The 26,525-nt window shown below is 45.5% G+C and overlaps 1 protein-coding gene across 1 annotated transcript; it reads right to left on the bottom strand.

The window, feature by feature from the left end:
* Positions 1-8,262: 8,262 nt before the first annotated feature.
* SSR1 (signal sequence receptor subunit 1) lies at positions 8,263-24,976 on the bottom strand. Its single transcript, XM_061147676.1, has 8 exons — positions 24,799-24,976; positions 22,252-22,364; positions 19,620-19,707; positions 18,164-18,426; positions 15,995-16,071; positions 15,149-15,227; positions 13,651-13,744; positions 8,263-10,524 (listed from the first exon to the last, which is right to left on the bottom strand). Exons 1-8 carry the CDS (start codon positions 24,875-24,877, stop codon positions 10,457-10,459), a joined length of 861 nt encoding a protein of 286 aa, XP_061003659.1. The 5' UTR covers positions 24,878-24,976; the 3' UTR covers positions 8,263-10,456.
* Between the last annotated feature and the right edge of the window lie 1,549 nt (positions 24,977-26,525).

Raw genomic sequence — 26,525 nt, 5'->3', positions numbered from 1 at the left:
CGTGATCACTCAGCTCAATCCAAATAACCTCACCGATGTCTTAGCACAAGCAGTCTGATGTCAGGGGCGGGGGGGTGAGCTGTACTGGTTGGAGTAGGTGGTTTGCTTTTGTTGTTGTTCAGTCCCTCATGGACTGTAACCCACCAGACTCCACTGTCCACGGGATTTCCCAGGCAGGAATACTGGAGTGGGTTGCCATGCCCTCCTCCAGGGGAACTTCCCAACCCAGGGATCGGACCCACGTCTCCTGCACTGGCAGGCAGATTACCGCCAAGTCACCAGGGAGGCTTTCAGTTCAGTTCAGTCGCTCAGTCGTGTCCGACTCTTTGCGACCCCATGAATCGCAGCACGCCAGGCCTCCCTGTCCATCACAAACTCCCAGAGTGTACTGAAACTCATGCACATCGAGTCGGTGATGCCATCCAACCATCACATCCTCTGTCGTCCCCTTCTCCTCCTGCCTCCAATCCCTCCCAGCATCAGGGTCTTTTCCAATGAGTCAACTCTTCGCATGAGGTGGCCAAAATATTGGAGTTTCAGCTTCAGCATCAGTTCTTCCAATGAATGCCCAGGACTGATCTCCTTCAGGATGGACTGGTTGGATCTCCTTGCAGTCCAAGGGACTCTCAAGAGTCTTCTCCAACACCACAGTTCAAAAGCATCAATTCTTCGGCGCTCAGCTTTCTTCACAGTCCAACTCTCACATCCATACATGACCACAGGAAAAACGATAGCCTTGACCAGATGGACCTTTGTTGGCAAAGTGTCTCTGCTTTTTAATATGCTATCTAGGTTGGTCATAACTTTCCTTCCAAGGAGTAAGCATCTTTTAATTTCATGGCTGCAGTCACCATCCGCTTGATTTTGGAGCCCCAAAACTAAAGTCTGACACTTTCCACTGTCTCCCCATCTGTTTCCCATGAGGTGATGGGACCAGATGCCATAATCTTCGTTTTCTGAATGTTAAGCTTTAAGCCAACTTTTTCACTCTCCTCTTTACTTTCATCAAGAGGCTTTTTAGTTCCTCTTCACTTTCTGCCATAAGGGTGGTGTCATTTGCATATCTGAGGTTATTGATATTTCTCCTGGCAATCTTGATTCCAGCTTGTGCTTCTTCCAGCCCAGCGTTTCTCATGATGGACTCTGCAAAATTCAGTACTACAATAGGATACTGAAAGAGGAACTCCCCAGGTCGGCAGGTGCCCAATATGCTACTGGAGATCAGTGGAGAAATAACTCCAGAAAGAATCAAAGGATGGAGCCAAAGCAAAAACAATACCCAGTTGTGGATGGGACTGGTGATGGAAGCAAGGTCCGATGTTGTAGAAGAGCAATATTGCATAGGAACCTGGAATGACAGGTCGATGAATCAAAGCAAATTGGAAGTGGTCAAACAGGAGATGGCAAGAGTTTTGCAGTACTAAAGGGAGGCTTTAGGCGCGGATAATCCCTGAGTCTCCCCGGGAATGCCCCAGGCAGCAGCCGTGGGAATGAACCTGGAGGCTATACCACCCGTGAGCAGCAGGGGGCAGCAGAACCGCCCCGCGCAGCCGCGTCCCCAGGGGCCTGGGGGCAACTCTGGCTTCCAAGTGCCTCCCTTTCACTTGGAGGATTCTGGCAGAGGAGGAATACTGCTGCTCATGAAACCAAGAAGACCGATGCAGGCAAAGAATTCCTCCCTTTTTAAAAAGCCTTCATGACACAGCCGGGCTCCTGACCTCAGACACTACTTGAAGGGGGCTTGGGCTGCTGCGGAGTTTTCTTTGCTGTCCGTCCTCGCGGTGGTCTTGCCACGGGGGCGGGGGGGACAGCTTGTCACCTCTGATGGCTTCACAGTCTCAACCTGGCGTACTTTGCTAAGCTTAGATTATACATTTAAGCAAAACAAACAAACAAACAAAAAGTTTAAGGTTTACAGTCCACTCACGCTTTGGGACGGGACCCGGTTTTGACGCCCTCACGGTCCCCTCCCGTTGCGGAGCTGACCTGCGGGATTTCCCACGAGCCGCTCCCGGCACTCTCGCTGTTTCAGGGGCTCTGCGTTGGTGGGGAGGCTGTAGCCCCGTCTCCCCTAGCACCCTCACCCCACAGCTGTCCGTCCGTCCGTCCCCGTGAGGCTGGAGGGCCCGGGGGGGCGCGCAGACGCGCCGGGACGTGGGCCTGTGTGAACCCAGGGCCGGCAGGGCAACCTGTTTTTTCAGGGACTGGGGGCTGGGAGACAGCACGTCTGTGAAGGCTCTGGACAGACGTGCTCGTGTCCTGAGCTTTTTAAAAACATTTTTCTATCTTTGGCGGTGCTGGGTCTCCGCGGCCGCCCGCAGGCTTTCTCTCGTTGCAGCGAGGGGGCCCCGGAGCACAGGCTCAGCAGGTGCGGCTCACGCGCTTGGTTTCTCCGCGGCGCGTGGGAACTCCCCGGACTGGGGATTGAACTCACGTCCTCTGCATTGACAGGAGGACTCTTACCCACTGGCCCCCAGGGAAGTCCCCCAGTCTCAACTCTGCTGCTTTATGGCAGCCAATTTTTAGTACGTTATTTAACTGGTACCCTCACTTTCCTCGTCTGCAAGATGGGGGTGTTCCTACTTCCCTGTAGGGCTGGGATGTTAACTCCTATTTATAAACACCTACCATAGGCCAGGTACTGTTTTCAAGACTCAGTGACGTGGTTAAGTGGAAATTCTTGCCATCATTCATGAAGCTTACAATGCCAAAGGGGGTGGGGGCCAGTGGAAGGACCGGGCAGCTTCAGACCCAAGTGGGGACGAAGGCAACCCAGAGCGGACTGTGAGGCGGGGTGGCGGCAGGGGGGCGGGGGGGGGCTTGGATGCGGCGAGCTGTCCGGGAGGGAAGGGCTGGGACAGGGGACCCTCGGCGTGGGGGCGAGCCCTGGGCAGATGCGGTCACTGCCGAGACTGCGGGGAAGCAGGACGTGGGGGGAGCAGGTGAGGACCACATCGTATGTGGGTGCCGGCCGCCTCCCTGTCCCCCGCCGGTCTGCCTGCGGGCACTGGAGGGTCTGGCACAGCTCCTGGCACGCGCCCAGACGGCCATGCAGGTGGTTTATTAACAGCTGAGAAGCAGGCCTGGGTTCCTCCCAAGGAAAGATGCTTTTATGGATTTTCTACCCATCTACCTTAATTTTCTCTGAATGTGTAAAAACGACAAAAACATCTAAGTTTTAAATGGGCTAACTTTTCTTTATGGGCTACAGCAAAGCTGCCCGCAGCCACTGGGACTTTTACACTCATCATAGGAGGCTCCTGTAAATTTAACACATATATTTATTTTTTTCCATTATAAAATATAAGCACATTACAAACACTTTGAAAAGGAAAAAATCACCACCACCCTGCCACAGAAACTGCTTTCGCCATTTTGCATATTTCTTTTCAGACTTTGGAGTAACCTGACATTTACTTAATACTGAGTATTTCAACTGCTGTAGAGGAAAAATTAAAATGCTGGTTCTTACTGCCCTAATTTTTTTTTTCATTTATTTTTTATTAGTTGGAGGCTAATTACTTTACAATATTGTAGTGGTTTTTGCCATACATTAACATGAATCAGCCATGGATTTGCCCTAATATTTTTTAATTCATTTCCTTTTAGCAGACAAGACTGAAAATGTTACATAGTTACAAAGACTAAATCCCCTAAATATGCACAGCTTCTAATCCAAGGTTACTTTTTCTATGAAGAATACCATTAATTCAACAAAATCCTGAAGGAAGTCAGGACAGACTCTGGTGACTTGGTGAAACCAGAGATGTATCTCGGCTTACTTAAAAACATTTAAACAGTCAGGGTAAGCAGTCTCTAATCCAGGAACCAAAACTTAGTACACATACATGTGTACGTGTGTGTGTGTGTGTGTGTGTGTGTGTGTGTGTGGCTGGGGGAGGTGTCTTACGGCCTTATTTGAAAAGTCATGCAGCACATGTAAAGCTCATCTTCAACCATCTTCAATCTCAAGTAAGACTTTGTAACTTGAAATGTCTACGTTTTATAAGCTGAAAATACGTGAAGCTTTTTACAAATTCCAGAGGGAAGTGAAGATCAAGATCCTAGTTATCCTTTTGCTCAATATTTTAGATGCACTTTGTGCTTCTCAAAGATCCTGAAGACCCAGCAGTAAAACTCACTGGCACTTTATGAATCATTTTGTATTGCGTGAAAATCCTTTCATAATCAGCTTGAATTAGGGACATGCAATAATAAAAGGATGTGTTTTGACAGCCTATAAGACCAGTGCAGGGGGAGACTGGACTAAGGGAAATAACCAATGAAAAAATGGTGTTCTTGGGTTTACCAAGCTAGGAAAACTTCGATTTCCAGATGCTCAAGGAGCAGGAACTAACCTCAAACATTTCATGAACTAGTCAGTTCTGAAAGATGGTCGGGTGACATTCTCAGATACAGTCACCGATAAAATGCACACTGCAGAAGAACACTGTCATAAACAGCCTGACTAACATCCAGGGCTGCGGGAATTAAAACAGCGAACACCCAAGTCCTCCTGCACTGAAGTAGGAAACAGAAAAAGAAGCATTCTGAACCAGAGACATTCCGCCTGTACCGAGTGGATTCAGATTTCTTGTAAAAGCCCTTAAATCCTTACAATTTTGAAATGGAGAGAACTGAGATCTAATTTAATTCATGTGTGCTGAGTAGTGTCCAACTCTTTGTAACCCCATGGACTGTAGCCCACCAGGCTCCTCTGTCCCTGAGATTCTCCAGACGGAGAGGGTTGCCATGCCTTCCACCAGGGGATCTTCCCGACCCAGGGATGGAACTGCTGTCTTTTGTCTCCCGCACTGGCAGGCGGATTCGTTACCAGGCGTCACCAGGCAAGCCCGATTTAATTCACAGCAGAGGTAGAATTAGTAAGAATGTGTTAGGTACTTAAAGGCAAATCACTGACCTTGGGCCCTGAGAGCTGACGCTGGATAAACGGGAGTCAGGTTACTGAAGGACAAAAAGTCAGATCGGGAGACTGATGGAGGGATATGGGGTGAGGACAAAACATTTCCGCGAAGGTGAGTCACAGGCGGTTAGAAGCGCAGGGGACCTGAGGGCCAGGGGCGGACCGCACAATGAGACCCCAGGAGAGGTCTCTGGGGCGGAGCCGAGCTGACGGCCTAGCGAAGAAGCGGACGCCTCAGGAGAGCACTGAGCTGAGGACGGGAAGATCTCCGTCCAGGGCACCCTGGGGGGCAGACGCCGGGGACGGGGCCACACCCAGGGAGACGGCGATCGCCCGCCCGGGCTCCACAGACACGTCCACCCAGAAGGCCGCCGGCCCGACCACAGCTCACCCGGCTCCCCTGGGCACCTGTCCGGAGCGTCCCACCCCGCCGGCCGGGCCGCCTCCCCCCGCGGCGCTCCCCAGGGCGGAGGGACCGCAGGCCCGGCCTCGTCAGGTCGCAGCCAGCGCCGGGGAGGGGTGCGCTCAAATCACAGCAGCGGGAGCCCAGCCACGCGGCGGTTCCGTCGAGAGCAGGGCGCGGCGCTCAGGGCTGCGAGGACGGCCCTCCGGGCCCCGAGGACCGCGGGCGCTGGCGGCGCGTCCCCCAGAGTCGTAGCCGGCGTCCCGGGCACCCTGATTCCCGGCCAGGGAGCGCATGCCGGGGCGCGAGGCGGGCCTGAGTCGCCCGCCGGAGCCAGGCGCCCTGCTGCCGCTCACACTGCCTGGAAGGGGCCCTCAGACCCGGGGGCCGGCCCGACACACAGGCTGAGGCGGACGCCCCGGGCCGCAGGACGTCCTGAGGGGGTTTCAGAAGCGTTTGGGGGCGGCGAGGGCACTCAGCGCGCTCGCGCTCTGCAGGGCGCGCGGGTGCGGGCCGACCCGGGCCGACCCCAGAGCTCCCTGGGGGGCCCTTCACGATTAAAACCAGAGCGGGCTGCCCGAGGCGTCCGCCTGAAGGCGGTCCCGCCCCCATTAAAACATGCCCCCCAGACCTGAGCCGTCAGCCCACCCCGAAGCTCCGGAGCACCGCCACTGCTCGGCCTCGTGTCCCCGCGACGCGGCTGCACCCGGTCACCTGCCGGGGGGTCTCAGCACAACCCTGGGGGGACGGAACAGGCTCCCCAAGCCGGAGCCAGGGTCCCCAGCCAAGAGGAGGGCGATGGGATGTGAGCCCAAGCAGACGGATGGGGTCCTATTTAACTACTTTGAAAGAGAAAAAACCCACTGAACGTTGTATGGACACAGGCCCGCGTCCGTCTAGGAAACTGGGGAAACGCTGGGACTTGAGGCAAGCTGCCGTCTCGCGGTCACCGCTGGCTCTGTCTCGACCCCCAGCTGGCCCACCGCAGCGACCCCACCCCTCCGAACCACTTCGCAGCACTGCCAACTGGCCTGTCCGCAGGATGGCGTCTGACCACAGTCCTCTCTGGAAGACGGCCAGGGAACACCGGCCCACGTTGCCTTGTCTTCTTTAAACCCCCGCTAGGTTTCCACGCGACTGTGAACTAGAAGCCGAGGACCGCAGGCCAGCGGAGGGGCGGGCACCCCACGAGGTGACCAGCCGTCACCATGGGTACCGGAAGGGACAGCAGAGAGGGCCTGGTCGTCTTTCGCTGGGACCTATGAACCGGGAGGCTCGTCCTTTACATGACTAGGTGATGCTCCATTTTCCTCGGAACCCCTATCTGCACCCGGAGACAGGCCACATGCCCGTCTCCCTGCTCCCCGCCCTGGGCAGTGAGCACGGGCATCTTCACCCTCACCTCTTAACACGAAGAGGAGCCTGTCGACCCCTGAAGACGAACGTCTCTCCTGAAGGTGTTTTTAAGCATGATTTTGAAATAAATACCCGTGAGGACTTCTGAACTTGCTAGTTGCTAGAGTCTAGAAAACCCAGTATTTGTAAACTGCCCCAATGCTTGGTTTGAGAGGGGAAAGGATGGGGGAGCTGTAGTCAAGACGGGCCAACCCCAGGGGGAGTCTGTAACCTTGTGTGAGCTTCTTCAACTCGGGAGGTTCGGTTTTTTCCTTTTGCATAAAAGGAACAGCGCCACTTTTCCCTGGGCTGCCGTGCCAGTTTACGATATAAACGGAAAGGCCCAACAGAACACAGTGCATGGTTGATGTTTAGTAAATTCTTTCCCTACTGCCTTAATGGAACCTAAACCCCAGTCGTACTCCTGTGTGAAAGTTGAGTCGCTCAGTCATGTCTGACTCTTTGGGACGCCAGGAACTACACAGTCCATGGAATTCTGCAGGCCAGAACACTGGAGTGGGGAGCCTTCCCCTCCTCCAGGGGATCTTCCCAACCCAGGGGCGGAACCCAGGTCTCCCGAGTTGCAGGCAGATTCTTTACCAGCTGAGCCACCAGGGAAGTCATATTCCTACATGATTCCAACTGAAGTCTAAAACTTCAGATCACATAATTAACTGCTGTTAAAGTCCAGTCTTTGTGTAAAAAGATAAAATCATAGGAATCCTGAAGAAATTATTCAGATGCTGGCAAGTCAGTCCCCAAGTTTTGTTCCTTCTGCCTGCTCTCTTGTGAGGATGACGATCTTACTGATACAGATCAGCCTGACGACAGAACCTAGTTCACTCCCTAGACAACCAGGGTCTCATTTATGTGTCAGGCTGCTCTTCACTAAACTGGAGATGCTAGTTCAAAGAAAAGTGGGGTTTTACTTGTCAAAATTAGAATGAATTCACTGGCTTCACAGTTATAAATGACACCGTCCAAAACTAACTACTTCACATCTGGAAATGTCTTTAAATGGAAGGGTGTAATTTAGCAAAATCCTGTAGAAATGATGTGTACTGCCAAGTTCATTGGTCAAGGAAAATCACATTACTTAAATGCACTAGCCAAATAAGTCTTCCCTCACACCGAGGGAAGGGGGATCACTGACCCACACGAGACGCGTGCTGAGCGAGAGCCGCACGTGTTACGCTTACCCACGCCTGCTCCTCCAGAACACCACCAGCCCTTAAGGAAGGGCTCTGGGGTCACCCCACTCCTCAGCTTCTTCCCCACAGGGCCAAAACACAGCTCCAGGCTGGTGAACGCAAGCACGCCATTAGGGCAGGGGCTTTTTAACTTTTTAAGATCTAAATTTGCCTTTTTCTCCTATTGAAGTGACTATTTTCTGACACTTATTTAAAATTAAAAACTAAAGTGAATGATCCTTCCCTTCCGATATCTCCTTTCCCCAGGCGTCTACCTCGGAGTTCATGGGAGAGGAAGTCTCTCAAGTCCCTCTAGTCAGACCGTGAAATAAGTGATGCGGCCGCACACGTGAGGTGAGATCCATGCTTTATCAACACGTTACTCCCACAAGTCCCAGTGACAGGCTCGATACACAAGACTCTCAGTTCATTTTACAGACTCTGGAACCAAGGCGTTCAAAAGGTGAATTCTGAAACCATGGTTGGTGCAACAAATTAATATATCAAAACAAACAAAAGCTTCATCCAAATATTTACATTTAAAAAAAGACATTAAAAAAAACAGGCTACTTATTAAGTGTGCTTGAACAAACCATGTGTGGAATTGAATTCCATTCATTATGGAGTTAGTTTCTGCTAAACACTGACACTACAGAGACCCCTGGCATCTGAGGATTTAAGAATTTTCAAGTGTTCTCAATCTATGCTAAGAAAATAAAACATGACCGATGATTTCCGTGCGCTGATTTGGACCTCAGAAGTGGAGGGGCTGGTACAATAAGGCAGGTTACTCAGGAGTCAGAGGCCCGGCACCTGGAACTGAGCCTGGCTTTGCCACTGCCTAAGTATCAACCAGGAATTCAATAAAACGCTCTGTAGAGGTCATTAAATTTTGTATTACACCTCACTTCATTATATCCCTGTAATTTCACAAACCTGGGACATTCACAAAAATGTTTTGAAATATATTCCGTCCGAAGGTGGAGGGTCTCCTATGTTACATCAAAGTGAAAACCATGCAGTTTCTTAGAGCTCACAGAGCTCTTCCAAAGGAAACCATTGATCATACAGCCCAATTAAAAACCCAAACACTGTTTCACAGGCGCAGAAGAGTCACAGCTCAGCACAGCCGATGCAGCTAATCCGACACCTCAGCCCCGCTCGCAAAGCAGCTCACAGCTATACAGTCACTCATTTTCTTGACGTAGGCTTTGGCTCAGATGTTTAAATACTTAAGCAACTTGGAAAGATTTTTCATTTCTGTTCTGTTACTTTCTTGTGTGAGCATGGGTGTAAGGGGAATTATAATAAACAGGGGTTAAGTTCATTATAATGAAGACAGATCAGGAATAAAACAGCTACTAAAACTTCATTTACCATTTCCTTACAAAATATATATGGAAGAATATGGCTTCAAGACAGAGAGGAAAAGCCTCTTATTTGTTCATGCTCTTTTACTCTACTACTTATCCAGTCTGACAGCATCAAACTTAAGTTACTGTCGAGGGCAAGGGAAAGTAAGAGGAATTTTATGAAGTCCAATTCATTTTGGTTCTGAGATTCTAAGTCCTTAAGTCCTTAAGATTTTGGAGTTCTTCAGATTAACTTTTTTAAAAAATCAATAACCAAAACACCCCGAAGATTAGATAGAAAACAACTGGTTAACCATTAAAAATTATCCAACTCTTATTAGAATTCTGCTTAGTCTGTAGACCAAGGCAACGTTTCTTAAGATGCTTCCGTTGAGAAAAATTATCTCTTAGAAAAAAAAACCAGAGGGGTCTCAAGTCATCCCACAGCTATCTCTTGGGTCAGAAATAGAACAATGGACAACAACTCAGTTTCCACAAATGTACCATTTTCTTTTTTTTTTTTAAAGACAGTGACGTTGGTTTTATGAATCAAAACCAGAATTTTCATGTTTCACAATTTTGGTGCTAGAGATCCCCCAATTCCCTGAACTCACTGGGGAAGGTTTCTGAAGGTGTGCATTATAGTAAACAGCAGCAAAATACCCAGCAATGTTACTGCTAAAAGCAGCTGCTCCTGCTTGTGCCTTTAGAATACTAGCCGTAAAACAGCAAAAACACGCACATCTGTGCCATCAGTCGGGATGTGAGCTATTCTAAACAAGAAACAACTGTTAGCAGTCCAAGGCAGGACCTCTACAATCATACTGGGCAAGTGTTGAGTTTTGGGGGGGAAATGTCAGCACGTGTCCAAAAGAAGGAGACAGTGCATACGTTTAGTATTCTAAAGGCTGCTTCAGGCAGTCCCACAATGATTCTGGTAAGACCAACTGCTCACATACACACACACGCACACACATAGATTTTAATGGTTTTAAAAAAAACCAAATTTGTTACTTTAGAAAAATAAATGCAGTGCATTTTCAGCAATAGGATCGCCACAGACTCTGATTGCTCAGTCCACACATAAGTAGTAGCCGCCTTCTATGGTGATATGGCTTCTCTGCACTAATTCCCATCAGGCCGAAAAACATTAGGGCAGGTTAAAAGACTGAATTGTTGCACAAAGGAACATTTACTCATCAGATCCCACCGATCTCTTCTGTGCCCGTTTCCTGGGCAACCTTCTTGGTGAAGCTTTATCTGGAAGAAAACAGGAAGTTTTAACTTGCCTGACTATATAAATGTGTTCAATAGCATTTTTCTTCAATTTTACCATTTAGCTCAAAAAATAACACACATGCAAGAAGACCATCAACAATAAATATTTCTTATCCAGCACAGATTTTTAAACTAAACTTTCAAATAACCCTTCAAGAGGGTTAACTCAAAATGAAAGTCTACATACTTGTAAGTTGCTAAGTAAACCTTTCAGGTCATCATCACCCACACAAACTTTTTTGGTAACTTTGTATAGGGACAGATGATAACTAGGCTTACCGCGGTGACCATTTTCCAGTGTGTTTATCTATCATTAGTTGTATACCCAAACTGATATGACATTATGTCTGTCCATTAAAACTTTTTGCAACCAGGGCAGGAAAAGACCTAATCTTGGTCACTGTGATATTGAAGCTACCATGCAAAATCTTCCTAAAGTCTACAGCTGAGCATGTTTATACCTGCATAAGGAAAATCTTTACAATCGACATAAACAATTGATACTGGTTACAAATTAAAGACAGTATTTACAAACACAGCACCATGCACTTGGCACAATTTTCAGCAGTTTCACAAATTTACCTGAAATGAGTGGCAGGTTATAGGAAATTATACAGTATAATATAAAAACCATCCTACAGGCAAAGCAGTCTTTTGTTTTTTCTCTTGCGTTAGTCTTAGTGTGGTGTGGTCTCTTAGACCAAAAATAACCTTTCAGTTTCATCCAGTAAGAGAAGTCATCTTGAAGCTTATTTAAAAAGTAAGACTGTCTTCTCTCTGACCACTCTCCTATTTTCTAGGAGCACCTAACCTATTAGGAATATAAGTTCTTTATAGAATAAGTTGCAAATTATAATTATCTTTCCAGTATAAAAAACACATAGTAAATGTTTACAAAGAATATTTACAAGCTAAAAATTCTTTTTTAAAGACTGTCCTTAAGAATTAAACGACTGAAGTTACCACACGAGAGTGGCCTCTCCTTTAGCCTGCCCGTTGGTAATGAGGTGTTTCGGGGGCTCAGTACCTAACTGAGCACAGAAGCACTCTTCTGATAAAGAAAGCCTACACCTTTCAGGAGGTTTTCAAAAAGGTTAGACTATGAATTAATTGCTTTTTCTACCTCTAAAGATTTTTTTTAAATAAGTAATAACTAATTAATGTTCACCAACCTCACCCCCAACAACAAAAATATTTCAGAATCAGCCATTTACATGGACACAGCTGTTACTATAGATATGAAATGGTCATTAGTGACTTCCAATGTCAACCCCTGCAGCAGAGTTTTAAATACAGAAATACATGATAAAGAGTCTCTAAGAACCTGCAAAGCGTATTTGTTCAACAAGTGAATTTCACTCCATCGCAGAACAGCCCGATCCAGCTGACCTTTAACAGTGAGTCTATAATCTTGCCCGCCCACCCGTCTGCCCATCAGTTAAGCAGCAGACCAATGAATGACAGAGGGAGGGCCTGGAGTCACCCAGCTTTGGGGACAGTGGCTCCAAACGCCACAAAAGCCTAGAGAGTGGCGTTTCATTTCAGCAAAGAAAACTGATGCACATAATGATGCTCCTGTCTCCAAAGGAAAACCACCGCCTCACCGCCCCCCTCCCGCAAAACCCGAACTACTAAGTGCCCAATAATGATGCCTAAAGCCAAACCTCATTCTTAACTGTAAATGAAAAATGAGGTGCCGTTTCGTAGCATACTGGTAGATTAACACATGTAGTAACACTCGAGAAGGATTTGTAAGAGGGGAAGAGAAACAGGAAATATCATACACTGTTGAGAACACTACCTTTGGGGAGGGAACTGGGACACTTTCCACAAAGACATACATATGCTTAGACTTAGCTATTCTTTGAGGAAATTGTCCCGAGTAAGAGAGTGGGCAAAATAGGAGCCTGGGGTCAAATGGTACAAACTTCCAGTTGTAAGTCACAAGGATGTGATACACGAAAGGCGATCACAGTTCAACGATACTGGGCTGCCACCTGAACACGGCTAAGAGAACAGACCTTCAAAGGGTCTCATCTCATCACAAGAAAACACCTGTGTGGGACGGTGCTGACGAGGTGCCCTGATCACTTCATAAACGTCAAATCATTATGGTGTACATGCAAAACTAATGTGACGTGTCAACTACATCTCAATTTCGAAAATTATCCCATCATCTTATAAGAATATTCATTGGAGGATTTATTTTAAGAACAAAAAAAAAACTGGACACAGAAACTATTCTATCCTTCAACAGAGAACAGGCTTAATCAATCCTAACACATTTATACGGTCGTTAAAAATGAACCAAGTATGTAAGTCATCACCACAGAGACTCCCGAGGCCGGAGCACGCAGGCTGTGGGAGCGTGTGCCACACGACACCATCTGTGAGCAGACACAGCAGACGTGCACGCTGACGCACGCGCGGAAACCACTCAGAGTGACACGTGAACACCAGTTACTCATGGAAAGTGGGACTGGTGGAGCCAGCAGGTGATGTTAAGTTTTTCACCTTAAAAAAATGAGGTCACACTGCTTTTATGTTTTTTAAAAAGTCTGCTTACCACTGGAGGAGAAAAAACTATTTTCTCCTATAAAGATTAGTATTTCACCAACTACATATATAATAAAACTGAAATTATATTAGATAAACTATCAGGCAGTACGGTAGGTTTATTCTTTCAATACAGTGGGTAGATGGCAGTTCGTTCTCTAATAAACAGTGACAGAAAACTATCATTAAACTTACTATAAGGTATTCACATGCTGTACAAGAGCTCTCAATACTACATCAAATACCATTAAAAAAATTGCCTCACCTCTTCTACTCTGCACTGAAGCAACAGGAAAGAAAAAGAAACAGGGAAAGGTTAGGAATATAGAGAACTCACACATCTGTACACAAACTGCAGATGTGGAAGTATTTCTAAATTAAAGTATAAATACAGTACACAGAGAAAAACATAAAGCATTCATTAATCATATTAGACTCTAGAAGTAATGAAAAGGTAAGTATTAAGTAGCATCGACCAGGCATTTTTTTGCTAAATCGAAGACACTTACTTCCATTTAAGAGAAACGTTTCCAGGCAAGTTTGAGTACTTACTGATCTGATTCAGAGTTTCCTGAGGAATCCAGCTCATGTCGACATCATTTTGACTCGATGTTCCCATCTCTACCTTCTGAATGGGCCTCTTGCGCTAAGAGAACATAAAAACTTCATGTTATAGGCGCTCCATTATAGTGTTTTACTATAATTTTTAAAAGACCTCTATCAAGCCTACCTGCTTAAACATCTTAATAGATAAACACGTCCTCTTCTAGTGCTAAAATGTATTGCTCAATTATTTTCTTAACTAGACAGGAGGAAACCGTGTCTACAGCAATTATAAAGACTAAGGAATAAATCTTCACAATTATTTATTTCCAGGCTTTAACGACCTTTTCCTCTGCTCTAAAGCTTCATATGTTAATACAATTGGTAGACCAAGTAAGAACTACTATTTATACAATGACTATTAATATTATTTTCATTTTGGAAATCAAATCTTAACAAATTTATTTTCACATTCAACAAAATGTGGGATAATTACTGAAATGTTGCATGCAGACTCCTGCCTTGTATCTAAATACACTTAAGTAGCTGGTATAAATAAAACAAAAACATACAATCTCAGTTAATCTAACAGCCTCAAACTTTGTTCCTTGAGTATCTGCAGCAAAACTGCAAGAAAGAAAAGAAATGGAACTCTACTCTTCAGTCCTATTCTTTAAAAAATAATAAAAGCCCATCTAATTATTTACTTAAGAAACCATATTATTAATTACAGTCTGAAAACTAGATCTGAATACACAGAAAGACAACTGAAAAAAATGGCTTATCCCTAATACATAAATTTATAGCAAAAATGCTATTATGAAAATAAGGTAACGAAAGTGATGGAAATGAAGATTTAAGCACTATTTCTCTTTAAAAGAATAATGGCTTAATTAACATGTACTACCAATATCACAGAGCTGCCTGACTTATTGCTTAACAAATAATGATTAACCAAAACATCTAGCAATTGTTTGGAGTTAGTGGATATCAATATATTTGACACAAACATACTGTTACATACTGAAGAAACAGCATGGATTATTTCGTTTGGGGGCTTTTGTTTGGCGGGTGGGGGCGGGGAGGGCGATGAGGACACAGGGGAAGAATTAACCACCCTGTTCAAAGCCAGGAGACCATGACCACACCAAGGGCTTCGATGCGAACACTTCACTACTCTAACAAGAGCAGAATTTGGCCAATTTCACTCTCTTTCAAACCAAGACTCATTTAATTGCTAATTAGAAATCAGTCCTATGGTCAAGAATAAACTTCAAGGCTAATAAGTAAAATAACATGTCCATTAACTGCACGTGGCAGAAAATTCTAAACAAACCCAAACACACCCCCAAGGTCTCATCTTCAAGCTTCATTTTAAAAAGGTGTAACAAACCTGTAAATCTATAAACCCACAGTGAGAGCAAGAAGCCACAAATAACGAGATTATACTTGGCACTGTAACAACTTCTGAAGTATCGCAACAGGAGTTATGTTCACGTGTATTTACCTTTCTAGATTCCAGGAGCTGATGAAGGCCAACGACAACCAACAGCCCAAGACCAGCAAGGAACATGTACATAAATATGCTGATGTCCAAGGAGAGAGAGAAAGTTGCTTCAGTTCGTTAAGAAATACCACAGCTCATTAAAACTATTCCTGAGCTTTAACTCAGAAGACTTACAAGATAATTGCAATGATGATTCTAACAAACCGTAAGTTTTCCAAATAATTTGTGGGGAAAAGAGTAAAATAATTTAAATTCAACTAAGATCCAGGTAATAGTTTCATGAATTTACCTTTATCTTTAACATCAATGAGTCTCCCCCCTACTCTGCCAAAAGGCATATGATCTACAATGAATTACTTCATAATTTGTTATAGTCTAAGCTCAGTTAAAATAACTGCATTAGGTTTTGTTCCTCAAAGATTAGATTTTGCACGATTTTATTTAAAAGCTACTCTTTGTGAATCACAAGTAAGTATACACTGAAAAATGATTCACTATTCACAAAGAATACATTTTTCAAGATAAAAATCTCCTAACATATTTTCAGTAGCAATTTTGGAGGCATGCAACTTCCATTAGGCTGGTGACTGTAAACAATTTAAAGACAGGAAGAACAAAAAGTGAACTATCTTTCTAAAACAATTTTTGTTAGTTTTAACTACCTTTCCTAACATGCTGTTATTAATCACAGTTGTAAGAATCATCTAAAGTGTGGAGTTAAGTGGTCAAGGTTTCACCCCATCCACAGCAGGCTCCACTTTCACCATGAAACGCCAGGATGACAGACGCGAGCCTCCCAGTCCCGCCTTCTGAGACCAAGATCTACATCCCAGAAACCTCACTTACGTTTCTCCATCTAACCCATCTTCTCTCTCGATAATTGTAACTGTTTGATTGAAGACAGCATCTTGGAAAACATTGCCCTGTTAAGAAAAAATAAATCACAAAAATCTGAAATGCACTGGAAGAATGAAAGCCTACAAGATTTCCTCAAACTTTCATCCTGACATACACTACGGCTCTCTCATCACTTAGGACATCCTAAGACTCAACAGAGTCGTGCGTAAGTGTACTAATTCAGTGTCAGGGACTCAACATTACGATGTTACTCTGTCCTACAAAACAAAGAATGCCTCCAACTTTGCTAAAATTGTCCCCACTTTCTTTTGGGGGGGTGCGACGATGTGTGAGAAACCAGGGAAGTGAATACACAGTAAAATGTACAGAAAGAAGCAGAGACCACAGAACACTCTTCAGCTAGAAGCCCTGGCTTCTGCTCTATGTAACCCTTCAAACAAGAAAGGAAAGCATGAACATGGGCTTTCTGCAGTAGAACCTTGTTTTAAGAACTAGACTTGAACAAAAGTCAAGTCCATACTGACAATGGATTGGAAATCAATTTACATTAAATGGTCAGTGACATTCACAGTACCAAACTCTTTTTCTTTAGTGGTCTTGAAATAATTTTGTCAGCTCAACACAATTTCCGTTTTCAAATACATGAGACTCACTGGGACAACACACAGCTGTGCTCAGCGTTCTGTGTGAAGCACTGAGGTAATACTTTTCCAAACTGTCCCTATTCACTGTTAAACTGTAATGGTTTAAGTCTTATTCCAAGACCTTTCAACTGGCATACAAAGATGAAACAAACATTCAAATAGAACTGAAACTACATGCATGCTTTTGGATTAAGTTTAATTCTATTTAAAAAGAAGATGAAATATATAGCTTTGGTGAAGGTCGGGACATATTAATAGATGACAGTGTACAACCAAATTATACTGTAAGCCAGGAGCTACGGGGTACATTCCCTGATTTCCAGGATAGTTTTCCAATAGAAGCAAAGCAATAATAGTACATAAATGGGCCAGGCAATTTTTTATACTGAAGCAATAATTCCATTTTTACCTTCTGAAATTTTAATTTTTTTATTTCTGACGTTTGGTACAAATAGGATTATGTATATTTAGGTCATACAGAGCTATAATGTTTAAAACCAAAGAAATTCAATGGAACCCTTGCACAAAAATGTATGGTGAATATTTTAAAAGAAATAAATCCTTAAGACAAAAAAAAAAAAAAAAAAAGAAGATGAAATATATAATCCTTCAAGCTACTAAACTATAAAGTTGAGGAAATTTAGTACATTGTTTTGAAAATAAGGAAGGGGAATTCCTGGCAGAACAATGGTTACAACTCGGTGCTCTCAATGCACCAGGTCCAATCCCGGTCAGGGAACTGAGATCACGCAAGCCCGTGAGGTGCAGCCAAAAAAAATAAAAAGATGGAAAAATCTTTCCCACATTCTACTAAGTAGTTTTAAAAAAACAAAAAAGGAAAACAATGGCAGCATCAGAAATTAAACGCAGGTGTGAGATAAATACGCCTGTGACACTAGGTGATGGAAAGGTTGAAACTTCCTTTTCTGAAAGCTTTTTAGATGCACTCCTGTCTGAAGGAGGACGTAACAGTTGGCATCTAGGGGTCAAGTCCCAGCAGCAAAATCCCAGTGGGCTTCTGGCATTCACTCACTGGTCACACCTACGCTAGGGAGTAACACACCAAAAAGGCTATCTGGCTCTCACAAACCGTAAGCCTTTCTAATATTCTAAAAAGATTTGGTTATATTTTATAAGTGTATAAAATGACAAAAATAGTCACAGAAAGTCCTTAAAACTTACACAGTAGTAAAATGGGCAAAACGCGAGCAACAAAAAGCACAAAGATCACTTAACATGTATGAACATGTGAAGAGGCAGTGGGTCCCACTTTCTTTTCTAGAACTTCCCCAGCCCTCACTCTCATCTCCAGGACGCAGCACTTGTCACACCGTGACGTGTTTACCCCTCTACCCAACTGCATCACAGACTCGAAGACAGAGAGGTGTGTTATCTATGCCTGCTGGCTGCCCATCAATTTCAACCACCAAACAGGCACTTGAATGAACAGACACAATGGTACTTAGACAACGTCAACTGTCCTCAAGCGCCTGTAACTTAAGGAGGGCCTTACGTTCAAATCCTTGTAGTTCAGGTTGATGACCAGACCGAAGGGCCGGCCCCCCATGGGCTCTGCGGGGATGAAGGAGTACTCAAAGGTTGCCTGTCTCTGGGGCGGCACGACCGTGTTCAAGGGAAGAGCGGTGAAATTCTGGATATAAAACTGGTAGTCCTGAGGGTACCGGAAAGAGGCATCGAGAGACTCGACAATAAAATCTTCTGTACCCTTGTTGGTAAAGCCTACCAGGAACTTCACAATGTTATTTGCTGGAAAATCTAAGAAAAAGAGACGGGAAGGTTAGAAAACATTTAAAGGGTGCAAAGACACAAACATTACAAATGGATTCTGACGTCCTTTCCTGCTGTGTATGGACTTGGTTTCAGAGCCTGTTTCAGGAGAACACTCCAGAAGCTGCCTGGAGGCTGTGTTTAAGCTGAAACCCTCGGCGACAGGCCAGCGCTCCAACTGAGGAGCTCAACGGAGCACCTGGACTGGAGCCCAGTTGCGGCCAAGCCGCCAGTGAACGCGGGCGCTGCGTCAGGGCCCCCGCGGTGGAGGGGCCACCAGCACCGCCGCTCAGGCTCCGCCGTCTGTGCCGCCAGTGGGGAGCAGCGGCAGGGAGGGCACGCCTGAGATTCACCTGCAAACTGGAACGTCTGTCAGACGTTTAAAAAAACCCTTATCTACTTTAGGCAGTTCCTCAGAATGCAGATCTGAAGGTTAAGACCCAAGGAGGCAGCTACAAAAATAAAACTGTGAAAACAAAAACCTCTCAATCAAATCACACTTTCTGTGGACACAGAGCCGGAATGTACATGGGAATAAAACAGAGCTTGAGAAGGCCCACCAAATGAATATCTCCAATAGTAAGTATTCAATAATCATCTACAGAGCTACTCATACACTGAAGCACGGGTTCTGGGGCCAGAGGGGCCCGAGTCTAAACCGTCTTCACAGCCTGTTTACTCAGAGAGTGACCCTGAGCAAACAGTGACCTCTCTGGATCTGTTCAACAACTCTTCTCTTGGGGTTCCTGTTAGGATTCAGTAACACACGCAAAATACTCAAAACATCGGCTCTCAATAAATGTAAGCCATTTTTCTTCTTCTAACGTAACACCAGCTTTAATATAAAATATTTAGTATTTCACTAATGTTTACACTCAAAATATGAATGTTAATTTTACTGTGGCAGTTTGGATAAAGTTTAAAGACAGTATCTTTCAAGGGGACATTTAATTTCTAGTTAAAATGGATAGTATTTATCTTCCCCCTTAGTTTCAAAGCCAGAAACGATACTTTACAGATATGGGTATTCATATCTATATAAGCTGGTTTTATCCCCCAAAATGTGTCTGCACTATGTTTGCAAAAATAAAGATCTTCACCATTATCAACGCCTCCCCAAACAGTGAGCCTGTCATTTTAAAAATCCCTGCGTCTGAGTCACAACCACACTCCCTGCTCACCTTCTCCTTTCACGAACAGGATGGTTGTATCTGCACTGGGTGAGGCTTCAGGTTCACCTGATACGTCTTCTTCCTCTTTATCTTCAGCCTAAGAGAAATGCTGAAAACAGATTACTATGGGGAAAAGCATAGCATCATTTAAGAAGAGTGACTGCACTGGATCTGGGACAATGTATTAGTATACTGCATCTCCAAGGCTTTGCTGGGATCCATAGTGGGATGAACAGCTACGTGCATACAGATCCCCCGGGGACTCTGCGACTGTGACAGAGAGTGAATCCTGACATTCTGTATTTCTAACAAGGATCCAGCAAAAGCCCATGAAGCTGGTGCTCAGGTTACACTCTGAACTGCAAGGTTCTAGAGCCCAGGTGGGTAAGTTTTCTGTAAAGCCTGAAACTTGGAAAACCGTATTTTTCAAAAGGACATATAACTTCTAGTTAAAATGGACAGTATTAATTTTCCCCCTTAAATGCCAGGAATACTACTGTCCAAGAAAAGAAATAGTCTCAAACACAGTCTTCACACCACCCCCCTCCCCAAAAAAGGGGAAGGTAGGGCCAGTCTGAGGACTCAGATATCAAATCCTTTCAGCTTTGGGAGCCACGAGGTCTCCCCCACGAGTATGCATCTGCAGGCGGAGAAGGCGAGCAGCCAGAGCCGGCACGGAGAAGGCGGCACGGAGAAGGCGGCATGGCCGGCGCGGGCCCGCGGGCTCCTTCTGCCGCCCTTGCTCCAGGCCTGGTTATGAGTCATTCTGTCCCAATTTACAGAACTTCCCTGCGAGAAGTCGGCAAACCACTCAGAAGAAAGTCTTTAAAAAAATGTGACCAGGGAAATAATGAGGTGGAGATGCCCTGAAATTCAATTAAATTTGCATGACTTGGAACATTGACTACTAATCACTGAATCGTATGCTTAAAATGAGAAAGTATCATGATGTGTAATTATATTTCAATACCATTGTTTTAAAAATGTCAACAAAGACTATCTTACATTTTAAAATTTCTCCGCACCCACCTCATATGCTTAAGAGAACGCACTCAAAACACTTGTTCAATGACTGTCCAACCATTACATTTTAAGTATCTTTAATGATCCTTTCATTTAGTATGAGTTAGTGAATTTCCATTTTGGGGGAAAAAAAAAAGTAGGAAGAGACAAGAAACAGGAAGGTAGGAGCCATAAACTGTCAAATACAGGAAAAGGAGACCCTTGAGAAACAAGAGAAACCCCCCATGACCTGAGCACAGGCGTCACTGGCGTTAAGGAGCGAGAGGGGAGAGGCGGCGGGACGGAGAAGACCCAGCAGGGCCACGAGGCCGCGAGGAGGGGCACGCAGCCGGGGCGCGGGGCGCAGGCCCGGCCAGCAGGCCACTAGCGCGGCAGCAAGGAGGGTTGACGAGGTTCGTGGGCGCTGAGCGACCGCTGTGAGAACGAATGGGACACGAGCAGAAGAGACAGCTGGACAGAGCACTCTCCAAGAACTGGGCTGTGAAGAAAAACCTGTAGCAACTTAATGTGGAGGAACACCAGTGGGGGGCTGCGGGCACGGCTGTGGCTGAGCAGAAAGAGTCACCGAGAAAGCGCAAAGCTTGAAGCCACAGGAAGAAAGGATAATAAGCAAGATCCCACAGGGCCAGACGGGGAGAAGGTGGGAGGGCCCACCCTGAAGGAGAGGAAAAATAACCCTCTGAAAGGGAAGTCGCAGACAAGATGCGCGTAATATATTCAGAAGAACGCAGATCACTTGACAGAGTTCGCACTGATGGCCTTCACGTTCTGACGTCAAAGACCACACTGCTGAGAAGACTTCAAAGAGAAACTGATTTTGGAGTTTGAAAGTGGTTAAAAGATTCTACTTAGGATAAATTACAGTAGTCCTAGAGAAAAAATAAGCTAGAAAGTGAAGCGAAAGTGTGAGTTCCTGAGTCATGCCCGACTCTGTGACCCCGCGGACTGCAGCCCGCCAGGTTTCAGCTACAAGCATACCACAAGGACCCTACTTGTAGCTCAATATGTCTGCTGTCATACTATAATTTTATAGTAAGAGCTTCAAAGTCAGACAACTTCTAGATCTTTTCCAAGCCCTCTCTCTATGATGAATCTTCATGGAACATAGTTTACATATTTTGTCTGCTCCTCACCCCCTGGCAGCAAAATGCATACACACTGTCCAAGAACATAAAGACCGCGAGAGCAGAGAGGCTATCTGACTTGTTCACCCAGGGAATCCAGAACAGCGCCTGACACGTTGAAGGAACTCACAGATACACTGCTTATTGAGGGAAGGAAGGAGAGAAGAGGAAGTAAGACCCAGAGAGGTAAGTTGCCCAAGGTCGGAAAGTTAAGCGTGATACGTCCCAAACCCATCCACTGGTCTGGTGGTCCTGCTCTGTTAAAGATTCCTGTCCATATCATCTTGGAACTGTTCTGTCTCACACCTCCTTCCCTGTGCCAAAAAATACTAAGGAATTATCCTCAATGACTGGCCCCATTCTCCCAACTTCAATCCACTCTGATCCCACTTAACAAACCTCTAAAGGCAAACAGTTTAATACCATATTTGTCTATATAAGGGATAAATTCTAAATGCATCATATACATGTAATGAATCGAACACGGCGCTAACCAAATCTGTCGGTTCATCTTCTTCCACCTCTGCTTCATCGTCTTCATCTTCAATTATAGAATCTTCCACTGTTTCTTCATCCTCCGTAAGATCCTGAGCCACTGCCAAAGAGCCTAACAATAAACACCAAACAAGCAGTTAGCCTTTATCCTGGAATACCAACTTTTCCTTTTCTAAGGGCAACAAAACTTTCCCTTAGAATAACTCAATCTCCCAGTCCACTCAAGTGATGCCAAATTACAATGCATCTAAGAACATTCAGACGATCTTATCTTACTGCTAGTCTTACCAACTGCACAGTAATTTTAGTGGGAAATGCTGTTTAACTTTAAAAAACAGCTGGAAAAATGAACTGCTAAAACTACAGATGCTGTAAAGCCCAAGTAAATAAATTCAAGCAATTTTGTTAAACATATCAAAAGTAACAAAGTTTGTTTTAAAACTAAAAAGCTCTACAATTTAATCCATCATTAACCATAAATAATAAACAAAATCCAGGTCTAAAGGAAAATAGCAATCTAAATATCTAGGCAAGAAACTGTTTATTAAAGTTCACAACAGCTCAAAACTCTTAGCATTTCACAGCATGTAACTCCAAGAAACAAACATCTGTATGACATCCATGGTAAAAACTAGCTCTGATAAAACACATGTGATTTAGTAAAAAACTATATTGGTAATTTCAGAGTTGAGAGCTGGGAAAGCATGCATTTATTTCTGCATACAGCTTCAAACATGTTTTTAAGATACTTCTTATAATCCCTACACTTAAAGTCATAGTGAAAGTTAAGCATAACTATAATGCCCAAAAATTATAAATCCTAATTTTATAAGCAAAAATACATGTCACATTAAATCTATTTCAGGCAAGGCGCTCAGAAGAAATTTCAAAGTTCCAGAGACTCTTCCAACACTTCTCAGAAAGAATGATGATGTGGCAATTCAGTATGGGGGGCGGGGGATGAGAAAGGAAGCGTGTGCACACGCTGTAAAACCAAGAAGAAACAGTAAATACGAAGGACTCGGTACTTCAAGCCTTTTCCACCTCCCTGAGTTCTCACTGCAGTTAAGATTTAAGTCAAGTGTCAACACTGAACCACACTTCATGAACTGAAAGCCAGCTTCTACTGCTTGCTGAACTGAAACAGTGCATTCGTCATTGATAATAAAACTAGCAAGAAGACTACCTACATCTGACACAACAAAGTTGTACTTAAATTTCAAGACTTCTCAATAAATACAATGGCTTTCACCCAACATTTATTAAACGTTTTTATGCTAACCAGTAACAATTTTATGCCTTAAAAAAAAAAATCTAACACTTTTCTATTGGAAAAATTAAGAGAAGACATCTTTTGAAAGACAGACCCTAAGGCACCAAAAAAAAAAAAACAAAAAACCACAAAGATACCCAGTTAGATACTGATGTTTCTTAAGAAAATGTTCTAAAGCCAGAAAAAACATAGTCCAGATTCTAGACAAATACGATCACCAAATTTTCCTAAAGAAAATGAAAACAACAAGGAAAGCAACTCCTAAAGGAAAAGCATTTCTATTTAAATCTGCAAATAAATTAACAGTTGTGGTTAGTTCTTCCACTTGGTTTTCTACCCATTAAACAGAAATCAGTCAGTTCACTTTTCTTTGCAAAAAGAACACGTGGAGGGCTGTCACCATCATTCATTTTGCCACACAGCTTGATTAAACTTACAGAATAAAAGGAATTCTAGCGATCATACGGTCAGACTAAATTCCGTGGAGAAAACTGCAGTTCAAGACAGAATCAGGGCAAGAAGCCAAGTCTCCACATTTTTATCGTCCTGTTATTCACTGTCACACCAGATAAACTGTCGGAATACACCTAAATAACGAAGTAGACTACATTTTTTTTCAGGACTATGCGATGGATCCACGAAACAAAAAAAGTTACCAAAGAAAGGAGAGCAAAAGGAGGGCTGGAGTAATGGACATGCCCAGGGATTCCGCAGCCCGCCTGGACGCAGGGCTGCATTAGCAGACGAGGACCGGGGGTTTAAGTGAAATCAAGTCACCCGGGGACGCAGAGGGCTGAGCTAATACACGGGGGGAGGACCGGAGGCCCAGCTGTGCGCCTGGGCCCGCAAACGCCCGGGTTTCTGCAAATGAATGGAAGACGCGGGGCCTGGAAGCCAGGGACACGTCAGCTCAGCGCCAAGGGGAGGGTAGGGCAGGGGGAGGAGCTGCGGCCGCGGGCGGTCAGCGGTCCCCGAGCGCTCGGCCTACCGCCCCGGCTCTGCCCGGCTAAGGCTCCAGTCGCGCCCGAACCTCCCGAACCCCCCGTGCCGGGACCAGGTCCCAGCGGGGCCGCACTGCACGCCGGGGCGGAGATGGGGTCCGGGTGCCGCCGAGAGAGGTCGGCGGGGGGACCACGGCCCCTGAGGTACCCCGGCCGCGGGGTGACCCCGGCCCCGGGGAGCGCCGCGGCCGCCTCCGGCCCCACGCCTGCCTGGTCCCACGGCGGCTCCCGCCCACCAGGCCGAGCCCCTCCACCCACGGCCACGGCCTCACCTCCCGGGCCGCCTCGGAGCAGAAGGGTGGCGGGGAACACCAGCAGGAAAAGCAGCAGCAGGCGGCGGAGGGACCTCATGGCCGGGCGCTCCGGCGTCCAGACCCGGACCGAGAAAGCTCTCGGCGGCTCCGGCGCGAATGGCGTTACTCTTCATCCGGGCTCCGGAAGAGAGGCGGGGCACGCACCACGCACGGCCTTCGCCACGCCCCTTCCCGACGTGGCCGCTTGGTCTGAGCGGTGGGGGAGCGCGGGCCGCCCGGGAGTCACGTGACAGTTTGCTATGTCCTCCGAGATTCCCGCGAGACCTCCGAGAATCCCGCGAGAGTCCGCCTCCCAACACGGCCGGGGGCTGGCGACCACCTACGATTTGCCGCTCTCCGCGCCCTCCATCCCTCTCTCCCAGTTAGGGGTTCCTTTATTTGAGTGACGATCAGCCTGGTTCCCAGTGCGATAAAGTCTTTGTGCAATTAAAGAGTAATGCCGCCTAGTATAAGGAACATGAGCTGCCTGTTTGATTGACTATGCCAAAGCCTTTGACTGTGTGGATCACAATAAACTGGAAATTTCTGAAAGAGATGGGAATACCAGACCACCTGACCTGCCTCTTGAGAAACCTGTATGCAGGTCAGGAAGCAACAGTTGGAACTGGACATGGAACAACAGACTGGTTCCAAATAGGAAAAGGAGTACGTCTTCAAGGCTGTATATTGTCACCCTGCTTATTTAACTTAAATGCAGAGTACATCAGGAGAAACGCTGGGCTGGAAGAAGCAGGAGCTGGAATCAAGAATGACAGGAGAAATATCAATAACCTCAGATATGCAGATGACACCACCCTTATGGCAGAAAGTGAAGAAGAACTAAAGAGCCTCTTGATGAAAGTTAAAGAGGAGAGTGAAAAAGTTGGCTTAAAGCTCAACATTCAGAAAACTAAGATCATGGCATCTGGTCCCATCACTTCATGGGAAATAGATGGGGAAACAGTGCAAACAGTGGCTGACTTTATTTTTTGGGGCTCCAAAATCACTGCAGATGGTGATCGCAGCTATGAACTTAAAAGACGCTTAGTCCTGGGAAGGAAAGTTATGACCAAACTTGACAGCATATTAAAAAGCAGAGACATTACTTTGTCAACAGAGGTCCGTCTAGTCAAGGCTACTGTTTTTCCAGTAGTCATGTATGGAGGTGGACTATGAAGAAAGCTGAGAGTCAAAGAATTGATGCTTTTGAACTGTGGTGTTGGAGAAGACTCTTGAGAGTCCCTTGGACTGCAAGGAGATCAAACCAGTCAATTCTAAAGGAAATCAGTCCTGAATATTCATTGGAAGGACTGATGCTGAAGCTGAAACTCCAATACTTTGGCCACCTAATGCGAAGGACTGACTAATTAGGCAAGATCCTGATGCTAGGAAAGATTGAAGGCAGGAGGAGAAGGGAACGACAGAGGATGAGATGGTTGGATGGCATCACCGACTTAATGGACATGAGTTTGAGCAAGCTGCAGGAGTTGGTGATGGACAGGGAAGCCTGCCATGCTGCAGTCTATGGGGTCACAAAGAGTTGGACCAGACTGAGCAACTGAACTGAACTGAGTCTGATTCCAGACTTCAGGCTTCACTGGCCTAAGACGTCTGCTGTTTGTTCCTGCACTGGCTCTGCTCAAACTCTTTGTCTCTATATCTCATCCTGCTGTGTATTTAAAATCACCTATTCTGACCCTGGACCA

This window comes from Dama dama, chromosome 7 (genome assembly GCF_033118175.1).
Source record: "Dama dama isolate Ldn47 chromosome 7, ASM3311817v1, whole genome shotgun sequence".
In the NCBI taxonomy this organism is placed as follows: Eukaryota; Metazoa; Chordata; class Mammalia; order Artiodactyla; family Cervidae; genus Dama; species Dama dama.
This window is presented reverse-complemented; position numbering and strand designations above follow the sequence as displayed.

Excerpts from the sequence above, each read along its gene's own strand:
- SSR1 (XM_061147676.1), bottom strand. The coding sequence starts at position 24,877 with ATGAGGTCCCTCCGCCGCCTGCTGCTGCTTTTCCTGCTGGTGTTCCCC. Across the intron at positions 18,427-19,619 it reads CCTGTTCGTGAAAGGAGAAG|ATTTTCCAGCAAATAACATT; the intron begins GTGAGCAGGGAG and ends TCTTTTTCTTAG. Across the intron at positions 13,745-15,148 it reads AGCTCCTGGAATCTAGAAAG|CGCAAGAGGCCCATTCAGAA; the intron begins GTAAATACACGT and ends ATGTTCTCTTAG.